A 15,265-nucleotide genomic window follows, 5' to 3' on the forward strand; every position below is an offset into this window, starting at 1 on the left:
CCTAGACTGTGAACCATAAGAAGGATATGTCCACCCTTTAGTAGGCCAATTTCTACTAAACTTTGGAGGCTGGACCTGCAAAAAATCTTTAACAGTCTGCATAGACTTAGCCTTGTCCTCCATTTTCTTTAAGACTGTCTCAACAGGAGGACCAAACAACACGTCAGATTGTAAAGGAGCATCTAAAATCCTTGTCTTAACATGTTCAGACAAATTCTGATCCCTCAGCCAGGCGTGCCTGCGAAGGACTGACCCAGTGGCAGCCACCCTAGACGAGGCCTGTACAGCATCAAAACCACATTGCAAAGAATGCTTACCCACCTGTTCAGAAACATGCACTAAATCTTGCAACTCCTTACAATCAATACCCACTGCCAGAGCATCAACCTTAGACTTCAATAGTGAAAGGAGATAATTTTGGTATTTCAACATGTGAAACTGGCAATTCAGAGCCCTCATAGCAAGAGTGGAAGAAGTATAGACTTTCTTTCCCCATCTATCCAAGGCCCTAGCCTCCTTGTCTGCAGGAACCGGATTCTTAACAACAGAAGCCTTCACACCTTTAGGCCCCTGGCTAATAGTCTCTGGGTCTGCCCTAGGACTCTTAAAAAGATACTTATGAGCTTCAGGCACCCTGTAATACCTATCCGGCTTAACAGGAGCAGGAGGCAAAGAATCAGGATTAAGAGAAGCTTCTGTAAAACATCGTCCACTACATCCAAAACAGGAGGTATAGCCAAAGGCCTATGCTGGGGTAAAAACAGAAATTCCCTAAGCCTTTTCCTGGAATCAGAGAAGCCCTGACCCTCCCACTTAAAATGCTCCCTCATGGAATGAAGAGTTTCTGAAAAAGAAAAATCCTCAGGAGGAGTAGCAGAAGGAGTAGAATCATCCACATCAGAATCAGAATAAGGAGAGTACTCCTGCAAGTCTTCAGCCGAAGACTCTGAAACATCTGAAGCCTGCTCAAAACGCCCCAGCTCAGGATCCACCCTAGGTCTCTTATCAGGAGGGGGCATAGAACCCCTAATCAAAGTAATCAAATCTTCTGCCATTTTAAGCATATGCTTCTTGGGCACAGTACCTGAGGAGCTAGGGGTAACACCAACTGAAGCCAAACCTGGCCTGGTCCAGGGGGACGACTTTGAAACATAAGGAGAGGGCCTAGCCACCTTGGGAAGGGAGGGGAGTATAGTAAGATGAGAAGCCCCTCAACCTGACTAGTCTCCTGAGAGGCCACATCCTGCAATAATAAGGTCTCACCCTGGGAACACAAAGAAACCTCCGGTGGAGCCACCGGCTCCACCGAAACCTCCAAAGAACCGGCGTCTGGTACAGACGGTTCTTCTAGCCTAGGCTTAACTGCCTTGTCCTTGCGCTTCTTCGAAGAAGCGGGCGTCGGAGCATCCGACGGCATTTTATAGTTGCACCGCTTCCCAAAGACTAACCTTGCACAATCCAACCTTCTCTTTATAGTGTGTTTATTAAATCTAGCACAAGAGCGACAGCCAACAACGTCGTGCTCAGGCCCTAAGCAAGGAATACACAAAGTATGATAATCTCTATGCGGTATCTGTTTCCCACAAGAAATGCAATTATTAACTTTTTCTGACATCCGGTAAATGACTGAGGCAAGAAAAAACCAAAATATCCCCCAACGGGGTACTTAGCCAACTTTGAACTCGGTCTGAAACTTCTAAATCGAAAAATCTCAGAACGCCAACCAGCACTTGCAATACTGCTTCTGCATCGGACCATGCGGCAAAAAAGACTGAGGATATGACGTCGGTCATGCGCATTTGTACCCTGACGTCCTGACGTCAGTCAAATGCGCCCTGACCGACGTCAGCCTTATACTTACAGCGGACTACCCAAGTGTTAGGACTGCAGCAATGTGAGAAGAAGAACATCTGGGAACACATTTTCCTGGAGTGTATTGAGTTGACAGACTTTAAAGATTCACTGCAGACTACTTTATCAGAGATACTGGGTGAGCAAATTCGTGCATCTAAGGAAATGATTTTTTCTAAGCAAGGATACAGAATCAGAATTGTCTAGACACAGTAAGCCCTTGGTGAGTCTAATTATGGTGGCTGCCAAAATAGCAATTACTAGAAAATGGAAATCAAAGTCTAAACCAACTGTACTAGAAGATGAAAACAACTGGAATTGGGATTTTTAGAAAAGGGTAGGAGCAAATTACAGAGAAAAAAATGGGAATTGTGATAATACATGTAGAAGAGGAAAGGGTTTAAAAGAAGGCAGGATTGAATGAGATATGCAATGTTTGACGACTGGATAAATTATAAGTAATGTACAATGTAACTAAAATTAAGTCAACATGGTTTATTTTCGTTTATATAAATGTATGACTGCCTATGTCGTGATAATTTCATAAAGATGTCTAAAAAACATAAAATTACAGCCTATTAACTTAAGCATGCTTCTGTCTAGCTTTTCTTTTTGCACTGTAACGCCTACATTTCTTAAAACCAAAAGAGGAAGGAAAAAATGCATCCGTTTATTTTAATAACTATCACATACAAGAACAATTAAAATACTTTACTATAAAACATGCAATTTATACTGTGAAAAGTTTCTTAGAAGTACTATTAAGAGAAGAAATTGTTTTACTTACAGTGATCATTTTCCTTCCTCCTCCCCTACCCTTGGAGCCCTTTCAAACATTAATGACATGAAGTGACGCAAATGCCTTTCAGTTCCTCACACGTTTACCCAAGTCAACAAAAGACTACTCTTTCCACTTATTCTTATACAGCCATATTTCACAAATGTGATCCATGCTTTGCAATCTCACATTTAGTCATTAATTTCCATGTTGTTGGTCTTCTTCCTGTTCATCTCCAACTCCCATTCAATTCCACTGTGCTCCCAATTCTGGTCAACTCCTAGGCTTCTCTCTGGACTAGTGGAAAAGGTTTCATTGGCAGTCAGAGTCCCCCCCTTCGGCTCGATGGCTCATTTTTTGTTGGACAAACTTTTGCACTTCCTCCTTTAGCCTGCTCTGCATCAAAAAAAAAAAAAAAAAAAAAAGAAAAGACTGATGCTCCAGGAAAACCAAAAATTCTGACTACAGCTGGATACAGCAGCTTGAATCTCACACCTGCCTCACGACATTTCCGGATTAGTGGATCAAAATGTGTTTCTCTTCTGCCTGATGTACAGCGAATAATAATTTTTCCACCAACACTCTGTCCAAATTTTAATACTTTGCCATTTTGACTCGGTTTTGTCAGATCAACTATTTCTGCTGGGAGGTTTGCATTTTTACTAATAAAGGTTTGTCTGCTTTCTCATGGCCATACTTGGAGCATATACAAAAATTGTTCCTTTTTAATTATTCCTGCTGTGGAGTATCAATCCAGTTGTTTATTTGTGCCTCTCTGCTCCTAGTTTCTCTGGTACAGCAGAAAATCTTAGAATTTCCACACATGCTCTGAAATATCTCTTCCTAAGCAGTCTCATACTCAGTCAGCCAGGCTATTCTTCATTTCAACCTCTGATTTTTGCAGTTTTATCTGCTCATCTAAACATCCATTTAAACTTCTTCCATTTTTTTTCCAACCTTTTGTTATTGAGCATCCATTTAAACTTCTTCCATTTTTTTTTCCAACCTTTTGTTATTGAGTTGACATACTCCTTCAGTATTTCATTTATTTAAATCCGCTCTAATCAGCTTGAACTGATTTTTGCTATACAGCTGCAAGATTCTTCATAGTTTCTCTTCATGCTTTCTAGCTGAAATTATTTCAGGCTCTACTAGTTTCTTCTTTGCAGACATCCAGGCAGTATACTTGCAGGCCAGTAACTGAATTTTACTCAAGCCAACAATATCTCTGGTCGAAGTTTCTGTTTTGCACACTGGGAGAACTGAACTCAAACTGGTGATCAGTGTGCCATCATCTTGGAAGTCAGAAAACAGTGCTTTGGGGGACTGCTCTCACGTTGTTCTCATTAGGGTTTTTGTAGTTTTAGTCCATTATGTACTACTCTACCATGCAATGTCACTTTATTCCAGTTGTTACTCTCATTTTTTACTAGCATTATCTCCCTTGGACTTCAATGAAAAATGTGAATTCCTACTGCATTCTCAGCTAAACCCTATGATCCATGAATAGGCAAACCTCAAGCCTCCTGCTTCCAAACTTCACCATTACACAGATACTAAATAGTCGCCCTAAGACCATGTTATAAAAGATCAACCATTCCTTTTCCTATAACAACTCTTTCAAAAAAAAGTCATGAAATGGTGTCCTCTCTCTCCCCCCACAAACAGGTCTCCTTTCTAATGAGTGCAATCTTCACTCCATCTTAAGGCAGAGACAGAGATGATTCCCAGCCCTCCCCCTCATATAAATAAATGCCAACCTGAATTTTGGGCCAACCCCATTTCAAGAACAATGGTAATAATGCACCATCTGTAAGTGGCCAGCAAAATTCAGTAGCAACAATGTTTACACCTAAAATAATTAGGGCAACAATAATCCAGACCAGTGGGAAAGCTATCACATTCCTCAAAAATCAGACATGTGCCACTCACTTTTTTTTTTTTGTTCAACAGTACGGCACACTGTCTGTGGGATATAAAACAATGATGTATGGAGACTGCTTCTTGCTCTTTTGGCAGAAATGCATTTTCCTCTGCTGAAATTCAGTCCTCCCCTGCAATCCTGCCTATTCACGAGGGATTGGAGCACCACTACAAAACAACTTCATTCATCCCTCATCTGGTCTTTTCATAAGCCGATCTTGCTGCCAAACTCAAGTTGGCAGACTGATACAGATGTCTGGTTTGTGCACCACAAAAAATAAATAAATAAATAAATAAAAAAGAGAGAGAGCGAGTCCAAGATGAACACCAAAATGTTATCTGCCCTGCCAACTCTAACAATACAGAGCTTGCTGCCAAAATCCCAGTCATCTACACATTGAGGGAGTAACAACACTACTGCCATGTGTCATACACAGACTTCTGCCATGGACAAATCAACAAACTACTCTCAGCATGAGTTCAACAGGCAGCACGTTCCATTTGTAAATGACACGAATATGAAGCAATACTTGGCTGGCTTAGTCAGAAGCAGGAGGAGCACCAACCTTCTCCCATCATGCACTGTGGCTTTACTGCAGAGAGGTGAAAATGAAGCGAGGTCGCACAATTGCACTTTGTTCCATAACACCCTTGCCCTGAAGAAATGGCTATACCCCAGCCCAGAAGCTCTGCGAATAGCCAGCATCAGCATGGTGCACACGGTTCAATATTAGTGCCCATTAGCAATGCCTATTGAAAAAGATACAAGAAAGTATGCAGTCAGGAAAGTTCTTTTATTAGGTAACTTAAAACCTTGATCCTTATACAGAAACTGTACAGTCCACTTCAAGCTTCTCTACATGCATTTTCAAGCACTTGTACATTTAAAATGCAACTAACTGAAAGCCTGTCCCAGGAGAAGCATTTAAAATCCATGAGAGGTAACTTGTAATGTGTTTTGAAGGATCCCCACTTCAGTAAAACTAAAAACTGATTCACACACAGTGTTCTTCAGTTAAAAAAAAAAAAAGTTATGAATCACAGAATGACCAGTGTTACATATGTCCCACTGCCTCAAAATACATACAAAAAAAAACACCAGTGGTCAGATGCTGTCCTACAGCACTTAATGTTCTTTGTTCTAAAGGTCACATTTTAAGTTATTCTTCTTCTTTCGGCTTTTCCCGATTAGGGGTCGCCACAGCGGATCACCTGTCCGCTCATGATTGGCAGTGAGGTTTTACAGTGTCAAGTTGCCAGCCCGGCGCCCAACCTTCCACATAAGGCACACACACACGCACTCACACCTAGGGCCAATTTAGAGTGTCCAATCCACCTACAACATGTCTTTGGGATGTGGAAGGAAACCGGAGCACCCGGAGGAAACCCACGCGACCACAGGGAGGACATGCAGACTCTGCACAGAAGGCACCCCAGCCGAGGATCGAACCGGAGAACCTCTTGCTGTGAGGCGACAATGCTAACCACTGCACCACCGTGGCCGCCCTCACATTTTAAGTTATTAAAAAGCCCAAAAAGAAGCATCACGGTCGGATGCAAGATTCTTGTCATAGGAGCCAGAAGGTTAAAGTCAACTCATATTAAAACGATGAATTTTAAACATTCGGGATCCCACATTCAGCTGGGACAAAGCTCCACCCTCCACAATCCCAAGCAAGGAGGCTCTGCCTTTCACAACCCCTTCCTTAATATAATGAACTACACCTTGGACAAAGGGGAATTTCCCTTCCATCAACATAGTTTGAAAAATTTTCCCTCAACAAAACTTGGAAAAGTTCAGCCATATATGAAACAGCAAAAGAATCACAAAATCATTACTAAAAGACAATTTAAACAATCTGGCCAGACTAATTTCTACGTAGGGCTATCTATACAGATCTCTATGTATATACGTTTTGCTACATGTCCATGTATATCATGCAAATATTACTCCTATTTTATAAACACTCTATGAACATACCTACAACTATTTCGACATTTGTATTTGTAATATATACCTTCTACTATGACTGAGAAAAGGCACTCAGACCAGCTCACTTACCAGATTAGATAATGTAAATTAAGTAAATGAAGCCATATGAACTTTGCTACATTTAGACTAAACAAGGAGTAGTACACTGTGTGGAAATGCTGCTACTCAGCTGGTACAAATGATGATCTGAGAAAACACAAAAATGTAAAATGACTTCAAGGTAAAAGGAATGTTGAGCTACAGGCAGAATTCAGAATATGGGGGAGGCCAGCCACCAGATTAGAGGTGGTAACACCACTGCTTCAATAAATATATTCTCTGTAAATTAAAACAAGTAGGAGGAAGCTGATTAACTCTGCTGAGGATATCATGGGTGAACATGGTCTCCTAAGCACCACATATGGACAAGACTTAGGAATTCAGTGCAACTATTTGTTGGAAGCTCAGTGCTGAGTTGTAACTGATCCAGAGAAAGAACAGTCTATGACCATACCAAACAGTATCCACAGTAACTGCAAAATGAAGGAATGCTTTGGGGTACTAAAGGAACAGTAGCAAAGCAAAGAAGGTGACTGTGCTACTCTGCAAGGACATGGCTAGGTCCCTACTGCGGACAAGTCTGAACAAAATAATTTAAAAAATCCATTAACTGCAAAATGAAGTGAAAGATTAAATCAGCGACAAAGGCACAGAGGATAAAAAAAGAAGTCATGTACTCACCATAACGTTCCATGTTTGTAGTCCATCTCGCCCTTTATTCTTACCGATCCTCAGCTCCGACTTGGCCTATTTATAAGCTGGAAGACTTCTAGTTGGCTCATGGCTAGGTAAGTATCCCATGGTGCACCAGTACAATCCCCAGATCTTGTTTGCTGTCAATTAGGAAAAATAATAAACAAACAGAAAGAAGCCAATACTAAAAGGTCTCCAGATAATAATGATAAAAATATTTTTCTGTCTCCAGGTACTTCCAGGATGGGGGTAAGAGGGTGGGTTTGTAAGAATGAAGGGTGAGATGGACTGCAAACATGGAACGTTATGGTAAGTACATAACTTCTTTATGTTATGTAGTCCTATCTCGCCTTCATTCTTACATATGGGACAGCGTCCCTAGCACCTTATTCTTGGGTGGCTCAAGGAAAAAAAATACTCCTGCGTACCATGGAACCAAAGGATGCTTTGCCCCTGGAGGTTAAATCCAATTTGTAATGAGTAAGAAATGTGTGAGGGGTAGCCCAAGTTGCTGCTGCACAAATATTATCAAGTGGGACCCTGGCTTGAATGGCTACAGAGGTAGACCGAGATCTCGTAGAATGAGCCTTGATTTTGAAAGGTAAAGGTCTACCCTCAGAGGTGTAAACCTAAGATATACAGCTAGAAATCCAATTTGAGAGTGCCACTTTGGAAACTGGTAAACCTGACCTGGATTCGGAGAAGGAAATAAATAATTGATCATTTCCTGAATTCCTTAGTCTGGTGCAAATAAAAACGTAACTGTCTATGGACATCCATCTGATGAAACCTGTATTCTGCTGCGTTGGAATGATTTGGGAAGAACATTGGAAGTTCTATGGATTGATTAAAAGTGGCATGGGAACAGACCTTGGGGACAAAAGGAGGATTAGTACGAAGAGATACTCTATCTTTGTGAAAAATCAGTAAGGGGGTTTTCCAGACAAAGCTTCTAACTCAGACACCTGTCTGGCCGATGTGATTGCCACCAAAAACAAAGTCTTCCAAGACAGGAATTTCAAAGGGGATGAATGAGAAGGCTCAAAGGGCAAAGATGTCAATTTGGATAACACAAAATTTAAATCCCATGAAGCAACAGGTTCTTGAAATGGGAGTCTTAACAAGGTGGCACCTTTAAGGAAGGTTTGGTACAGCCTATGTGACATCGGATTAGAATCTTGTAAGCCTAGATGAAATTTTGAAATCGCTGTCAATTGAACACTGATAGTGGCAGCCGCAGATCCCTGATGGAAAAGCTCAGACAGGAATTCAAAAACCACTGGAATGGAGGCGGTATGGGGGTCAACATTCTTTTTCTCCGCCCAGATAATCTCCTCCATTTACTGGAAAAGAGTCGCCTAGTGGAGGGTTTATGAGAGGACGTAAGGATACGTGTCACGGAGGGTGAGAAATCATGAAGCCTGACTAGGGATGGAACTGAAGCAGCCAAGCTGTCAAATTGAGGGTGTGTAAGGAGGGATGAAGCAAGCCTGACATGCGAGTCAAGAGATCTGGAACTGGGTCCAGAACCCAAGGATAGTCTAGGAAAAGAGGCCCGAGAAAGGGGAACCAAACCAGACGAGGCCAGTAAGGAGCAATGAGGATCAATTTGCTTTCCAGCCGTTTCACTTTCTGAATAACCTTGGGTATGAGAGGAAAGGGAGGAAAAGCATACAGGAGACCCAGTGCATCTCTAGGTGACTCCCCCAGAGAGGGGGGGGTGAGGGAGAAGTAGCTGCTGCATTTGGCATTGATCGGGCTGGCAAAGAGATTGCAGCAAGGCTGTCCCCATCTGCAGAAAATCTGCTCCGCTATTTCCTGTTTCAGAGACCACTCTGAAGGCATCAGGATTGCCCGGCTGAGCTTGTCTGCTATCACGTTGGTTGTCGCTGGAATGTGCATTGCCACCAGAAAACGCTGGGAAGATATCACCCATTTCCAAACTTGAATGGCCTCTCGACAGAGTGGGTATGATCTGGTTCCCTCGTTTATCTGATTGCACTGCAATAGTCCCCAGAGGCAGAAGATCGTGAAGTGCTTGCAATGCCAGAACTAGTTGCTAGAACGTTGATATGCAGGTGAGCCTCATGATCTTGCCATGTGCCTTGGACAGTCCTGCCTAGATAATGCCCCCCCACCCTATCTGTGAGCATCCGTGGTCACAGTGGCAACGGGTTGGCGAGGAACAAATTAAGTGCCCTTGGTTTACTGAGTCCACCAAATGAGGTCCTTCTTGTAAGAGTCTGTCAGCAGTATATGATGAGATAATGGTAGGTGCTGAAAGGACCACTGGGACCTCATCAGCTACTTAAGAACCCTCATGTGTAGTCTGGCTAGCGGCACTAGTAATATGGTGGAAGCCATGGTCCCTAGAAGCTGCAGAATAGTCTTGGCTTTGACCTTTCGTAGGGGGAGAAGACACTGAAGTGGAAGAACCAGATTCTGTGTCCTTTCTTCAGGAAGACGGGCCAACATGTCTACTGTGTATCTCTGCACCTATAAAAATCACAGATTGAGAGGGCAATAAGGCAGATTTTTCCCAATTTATAGAAATTCCCAACTGGGCACAAAGCTTAATGGTAGCATCCCTGGTCTGAGGTAGATGCCTGGTGGGGGGCGGTCAAGAGCCAGTCGTCCAGATACAGAAACACCTGGAATCCTCGACGACGCAGGTGAGCTGTCACTACTCCCATACACTTGGTGAACACCCTGGGGGCTGTGGTGAAACCAAAGGGCAGAGCACGAAACTGGTAATGACTGGCTCCCAGCCGGAAGCGTAGACGACTCCTCGACGCCCTGTCCATTTTTATGTGGTAGTAGGCGTCTTGGAGATCTACTGAGCATATCCAATTGTCTTTCCCTAATAACGGGAGTACAGACTGCAGTGTCACCATCTGGAACTTGTCCTCCTTTACCGATTCGTTCAATTTGCTGAGGTCCAAGATAAGCCTCCAGTCCCCTGTACGTTTTGGCACTAAAAAGAATTTGAGTTCCAGATCCTATTTGGTCTGCTGGGACAGTCTGGATGACTCTTTGTCAGTGACTTGTTGACCTCCACAGTTGCCTGATCCCTGTGATTGGGTGGAACATCCAGGATCCTCTTGGGAACACAAGATGGCAGAGAAAAAGGGTATGACATGACCTCTGGTAATAATTCTTTGTACCCATTTGTTAGCCAGGCTTCTGGATGCAAATAAATGCGACCCCCGACCGGCCCCAGAGAAGAACCGTCTGCCCCACATCAGGAGCGTGGGTTAAGGACGACCCCAAAAGTAATCGCGACCTCCCTCGTTTTGCAGTCTGCACCTGCTTCTAGGGAGATGTCTACCATTCCCTCCTCCTCCTCCTCTGCCGCTGAAGGAGGAGTCACCCTGTGCATCCTGGAAAAACCTCTGGGACTTCTTGAACCACATTTTACCACTCCTCTGACCCTCAGGATATGGTCTAGAGGGGACAGTAAAACGTATTCCCACGGTAGAGAGTGTTTTTCCTTCTTGATCATACCAGGTGAGAGTATCCCTTACCTTAGGTCCAAACAATGAAGAACCGAAGGGGGCATTGGTAAAGGTAGACTCGAACGGTTCCACAAAATTACACAAACGCATCTAGGAATGACACCTTGGGGAAATTCATGAACCTGTTGCTCTACTCGCTCCATCGGCTGCATACGAGATAAGCCCCATGGACGAGTTGACAATAGAGCTCAAGGTGGACAACTGGGCAGACACTTTGTCAGGGACTCCCTCAGTACATGTACCTTGTAGAGAATCTCCTAACTCCTTAAGGAGAGCTCTCTGAAGCCTCGTGAAGTGTGGAAGGTAGTTCAGCGATCTAAGAGTAAATGCTGCTGAAGAGAAGATACACTTCCTGTATCTGTCCATCGTTAGAGAATCCTTATTCGGTGGATGAACAGAAGTTTCCACCAACTCCTTCTTAGTGGCCACTGGCACCACCATGGCATCTACGGGAACACCTTTTGACAAAAATTCCTTTTCTCAAGGTGCAGAAAGAAACTTATTTGGTCTCCTGGGGACTGGTTCCACGACATCAGGAGTATCCCACACCTTCCGAATAACTAGCTCCATCAGTTCGAAGGGTGGAGACACCCAAATGGCTGAAGGTTGAGACCCAAAAGCCTTCAGGTACACTGACTCCTCATCAGAAGGGGTGACAGTGGGCCAGCCGCAGCTCTGCTTAAGGATTTCCAGGACGTCTACAAATGCGACATCAAAGGACTAGGGGGACCCTTTGGACTCCTCAAGGTCAGTGTCCGAAGTAAGAGACTCATCCTGGGAGTCTACATGCTTCCTCTTACATGTTCTCTTCCATGGGGGCTCCTCGGAAAGATATTCCGGGGAGGTCTTGGAAGAGTGGGGACCACCGGCCAGTGGCTCCTGAGGCTGCGGGTCTCTGCTGTCCAGAGAGGGTGTAGGAGCGGAGATTGAAGTAGGTGCCTTTGGGGGGGGTGTCAGTACCCCTGGTAGGAGCTGATGAGTGGGACAGCACACTCATCATCTCGAATGTTGGCGTCTCCGGTTCAGAGAACCTCCTAGGTTCCGAGGAGACCAAGGATGCCATCGGTTCCAGAGCCAACGGCTCCAAGATAGACGTAGGATCCAAGCTCACCCTCACTTAAGCGCCGAGAGGGAGCCTCGGAACCGAAGAAGTTCGGTTCCAGGCATCCCTGTTGGGGCTGACCGTGGAGCTTAGACTCCACAGACAGCACTGAGAGTGCCGGAGTGGAACTCTGCTCCAAAACAACCATAGGGGGAGCTGGAACAGAGGGTTCCACCAGCGGTACCAAACACTCCAGCTCCGAAAGACCAGCAAGGCTCTGAGGAGGAATCACCGAAGGGGGAATGGACTCAAGTGGCCGCGGAACTGAGTCGGAGCCAACAACAATTTTGGTAAGGCAGACGACTTCAAGAGTCTCAGTACTACCCTCTCCACATCTTCTTCTGATAAACTCCTGGAAAACCTTGAGGAGAGAATAGGAGAACGGGATCTCTGTAATACTGGTGAATTCAATGTAGGGGAGACCAGTAAGGGTTCCAAAGACTGGCTCCGTTGAATACTCTCAGCGGTCAGCTCAGGGGTACTTGGCACTGACCCTGTAATCACAGCAGTACAACTTCTCAATCGGCTCCGAGCTTTGTGGGGCAGATGAGACAGTAAATTTGTCTGGCTTAGAAATTTTAAGAGGTGGCTCCGAGACACCAGCCGGTGCCGGAAAGGGCCTCGGGCTTTAGACTTTTCCTTTTTAGATCCCCGAGATGTAGTAGAGGAGGAACAGTTAGCCAGATCTTCCTCAAAAGAAGGTTTACGGAGACCTTTTAGAATGAGTTTATTTTTTTCTTTCTTGCAACACCCTAGCACTAAAAGATTGGCAAAATAAGCAGGTTTACTGTAACTGGATGGCCCCAAGACAGTAAATAGAGTTATTGTGGCTATCCATTATGGACATCTTCTGTGAACATTTTATGCATTTTTTTAAAGCCAGATGGCTTGTGATCCTTGCTTTCCTTAGACATCCTCACAGAAGATTAACTCGCACGCACACACAGAAGAAAAAAAGAGGACTAGGTCCTCTAACTTAAACGGGCCTAGCCCTACAGGAACGACAGAGACACGATGAGGACTAGGTCCTCTAACTTAAACGGGCCTAGCCCGGGCAGGAAGAAATAAGGAAAACAACTAGGTCCTCCAACTAAAACAGACCTAGTACTGAAACAATGACAGAGACAGAGAGAGAGAGAGAGACAGAGAGAGAGAGAGAGAGAGAGAGAGACAGAGACAGAGAGAGAGAGAGACAGAGACAGAGACAGAGACAGAGAGAGAGAGAGACAGAGACAGAGACAGAGAGAGAGAGAGAGAGAGACAGAGACAGAGAGAGAGAGAGACAGAGACAGAGAGAGAGAGAGAGAGAGACAGAGACAGAGACAGACAGAGAGAGAGACAGAGACAGAGAGACAGAGACAGAGACTTGCACACACCAAAACAGGAATGAGTCTAAAATGTTGAAAATATTAACAAGGTGAACAGAATCTAGTTCTGTTGGCACACTAAAAACAAGAAATATTAACAAGGTGAACAGAACCTCGTTCTGTAGGCACACTAAAAACAAAAAATATATTAGCAAGCAGTGAACCGCAAAAAGTTATGACTTAACTATCTAACAACACACACAGCCTAACTGAGCACAAAAGGCATCTACGATTACTAATATCTAATATGAAGCAAATATATTAGAAGAGAAAATTGGCACACAGGATACCCAGTACTATAAGGCCAAAGGTCAACTGTACTTGAAGAAATTGTACACAAACGGCGCACTAGTAAAAGCCAAGTATACTAACTGTAAAAACTACACTAACTAAACAATGCTATTCAAAGGTAAACCGGAAGAATTATCCAAACATTTTTAACAAATTGAAAGACTTGTCCAGAGCCAAGAAAAAGCACATCCGAACTTGTCGAAGCGGCAAACAAGATCTGGGGATTGTACTGGTGCACCATGGGATACCTACCTAGCCACGAGCCAACTAGAAGTCTTCCAGCTTGTAAATAGGCTGAGTCGAAGCCGAGGAACGGCTCCGATCCCACATGCAAGAATGAAAGCGAGATAGGACTACAAAACATCATATTTCTGGTAAAATATTAAGTGAACTGCTCCTTCTCAGACCTTCTCACTTATGCCCTTAGCCACAGAGGCAAAGGTAAATGTAATATCTGAACAACTCAATGTGACAAATCAATCAGTATACATTCAGTAAGCTGGAGGGGCAAGTTGGAATACCTACAGAAAACTTATACAAATACAGGGATACCACCAAAGTTCACAAAGAGGAGATCACAGGTCAGAAATGAACCCTGGAACCTGCTGCAGTGAAGTTAGGCCACCTACAAAACATCATCATTAAGACAACTCAAACACAGAGAAGGAAGAGAGTTTAGTTATCACATAAATGCAATGAAACATGAGTTACCAGACAAAATGTCACTATTTCACCAGGAAATACAAGTGCTCCCAAAACATCACTTGTGGTAAATCACAATGTTAAGAAGGAGACCCAAAATTACAATTACAACTTATTAATGAGCAATTTTACTGCAGTCAAGGCTAAAGTGGGTTTGATTCCTTACACCTCCATTTGCCTACTGTGCAACTCAGAGCAACTCATTTAACCTGACATCGCTTTGTAGCACTCCTGAAAAGGTACACTCGTGTCCAGTGGGCTTACCTGGTTAACAAATAAAATTAAATTAAAAGCATTTCTCAAAAAAAAAAAAAAAAAAAAAAAAGCCAACTCACCGAGGCAGCAAAGATGAAGACAGTATTTATTTACCAGGGGAGTGTACTGATATACAAGTTAAGAGAGGGCCCAGAGATGATGAGGAGAAAGAAAAAAAAAAAAAAAAAAAAACACAGATGTGAGTAAAAACTGAAAGCGATTTAGCAAAATAATGTTAAGATGCCTTCACTTAGAAGAGAGAACAATAAATCGTACAGTTTTCCACAAGTATTTACATGGTGGTCTTAATCATTCACCTCACAATAAGAAATTATATAGTATATAGCAGACAAACAACAATACAAGCCAGTTAGTAGAAAAGAAGGAAATAATAGAATTTACTAAGACAGTGATGGTGAACCTTTTGGGCTCTGCATGTCAAAAATTTGGAAAATGCCCATCTTGATTCAGCTGGCATGTCAACACCCCCCCTCCCATGAACAAAAGAAACAATTCTTTACATATTCATTTATTTAAAAAAGACTGTTTTAGAACAGTAAAAAAAAACTCAATGACTTACGATGCAGTAAACTATATGCACACCGATAACTGGGCTTAAAATAGCACACCACAAAATTACTTACTTTTTTTATAGTAATTTTGAATTGAACTGAAAAAATATGGAACACACTACAATTGATTTAACATCAAATCAATGACTTTTTTGCTGCAGAGTTTTAATAGACAAGTGCATGG

General features: G+C 43.3%; 1 protein-coding gene across 4 annotated transcripts in view; it reads right to left on the reverse strand.

The window, feature by feature from the left end:
• The window catches only part of KARS1 (lysyl-tRNA synthetase 1), a 580,608-nt gene that overhangs the window by 514,631 nt on the left and 50,712 nt on the right, over positions 1-15,265 (reverse strand). For 3 of the 4 annotated variants that reach the window (XM_044081775.1, XM_044081776.1, XM_044081773.1), the window contains exon 2: positions 5,119-5,302. The exons of the other annotated variant lie outside the window; for it this stretch is intronic. In XM_044081775.1, the coding sequence (XP_043937710.1) occupies positions 5,119-5,264 (146 nt within the window). In that variant the 5' untranslated portion in view covers positions 5,265-5,302. The remainder of the gene's footprint in view (positions 1-5,118; positions 5,303-15,265) is intronic. 4 annotated transcript variants of the gene reach the window in all.

Source organism: Protopterus annectens, chromosome 8.part1 (assembly GCF_019279795.1).
Source record: "Protopterus annectens isolate FY-2018-M chromosome 8.part1, PAN1.0, whole genome shotgun sequence".
NCBI classification, from domain to species: Eukaryota; Metazoa; Chordata; order Ceratodontiformes; family Protopteridae; genus Protopterus; species Protopterus annectens.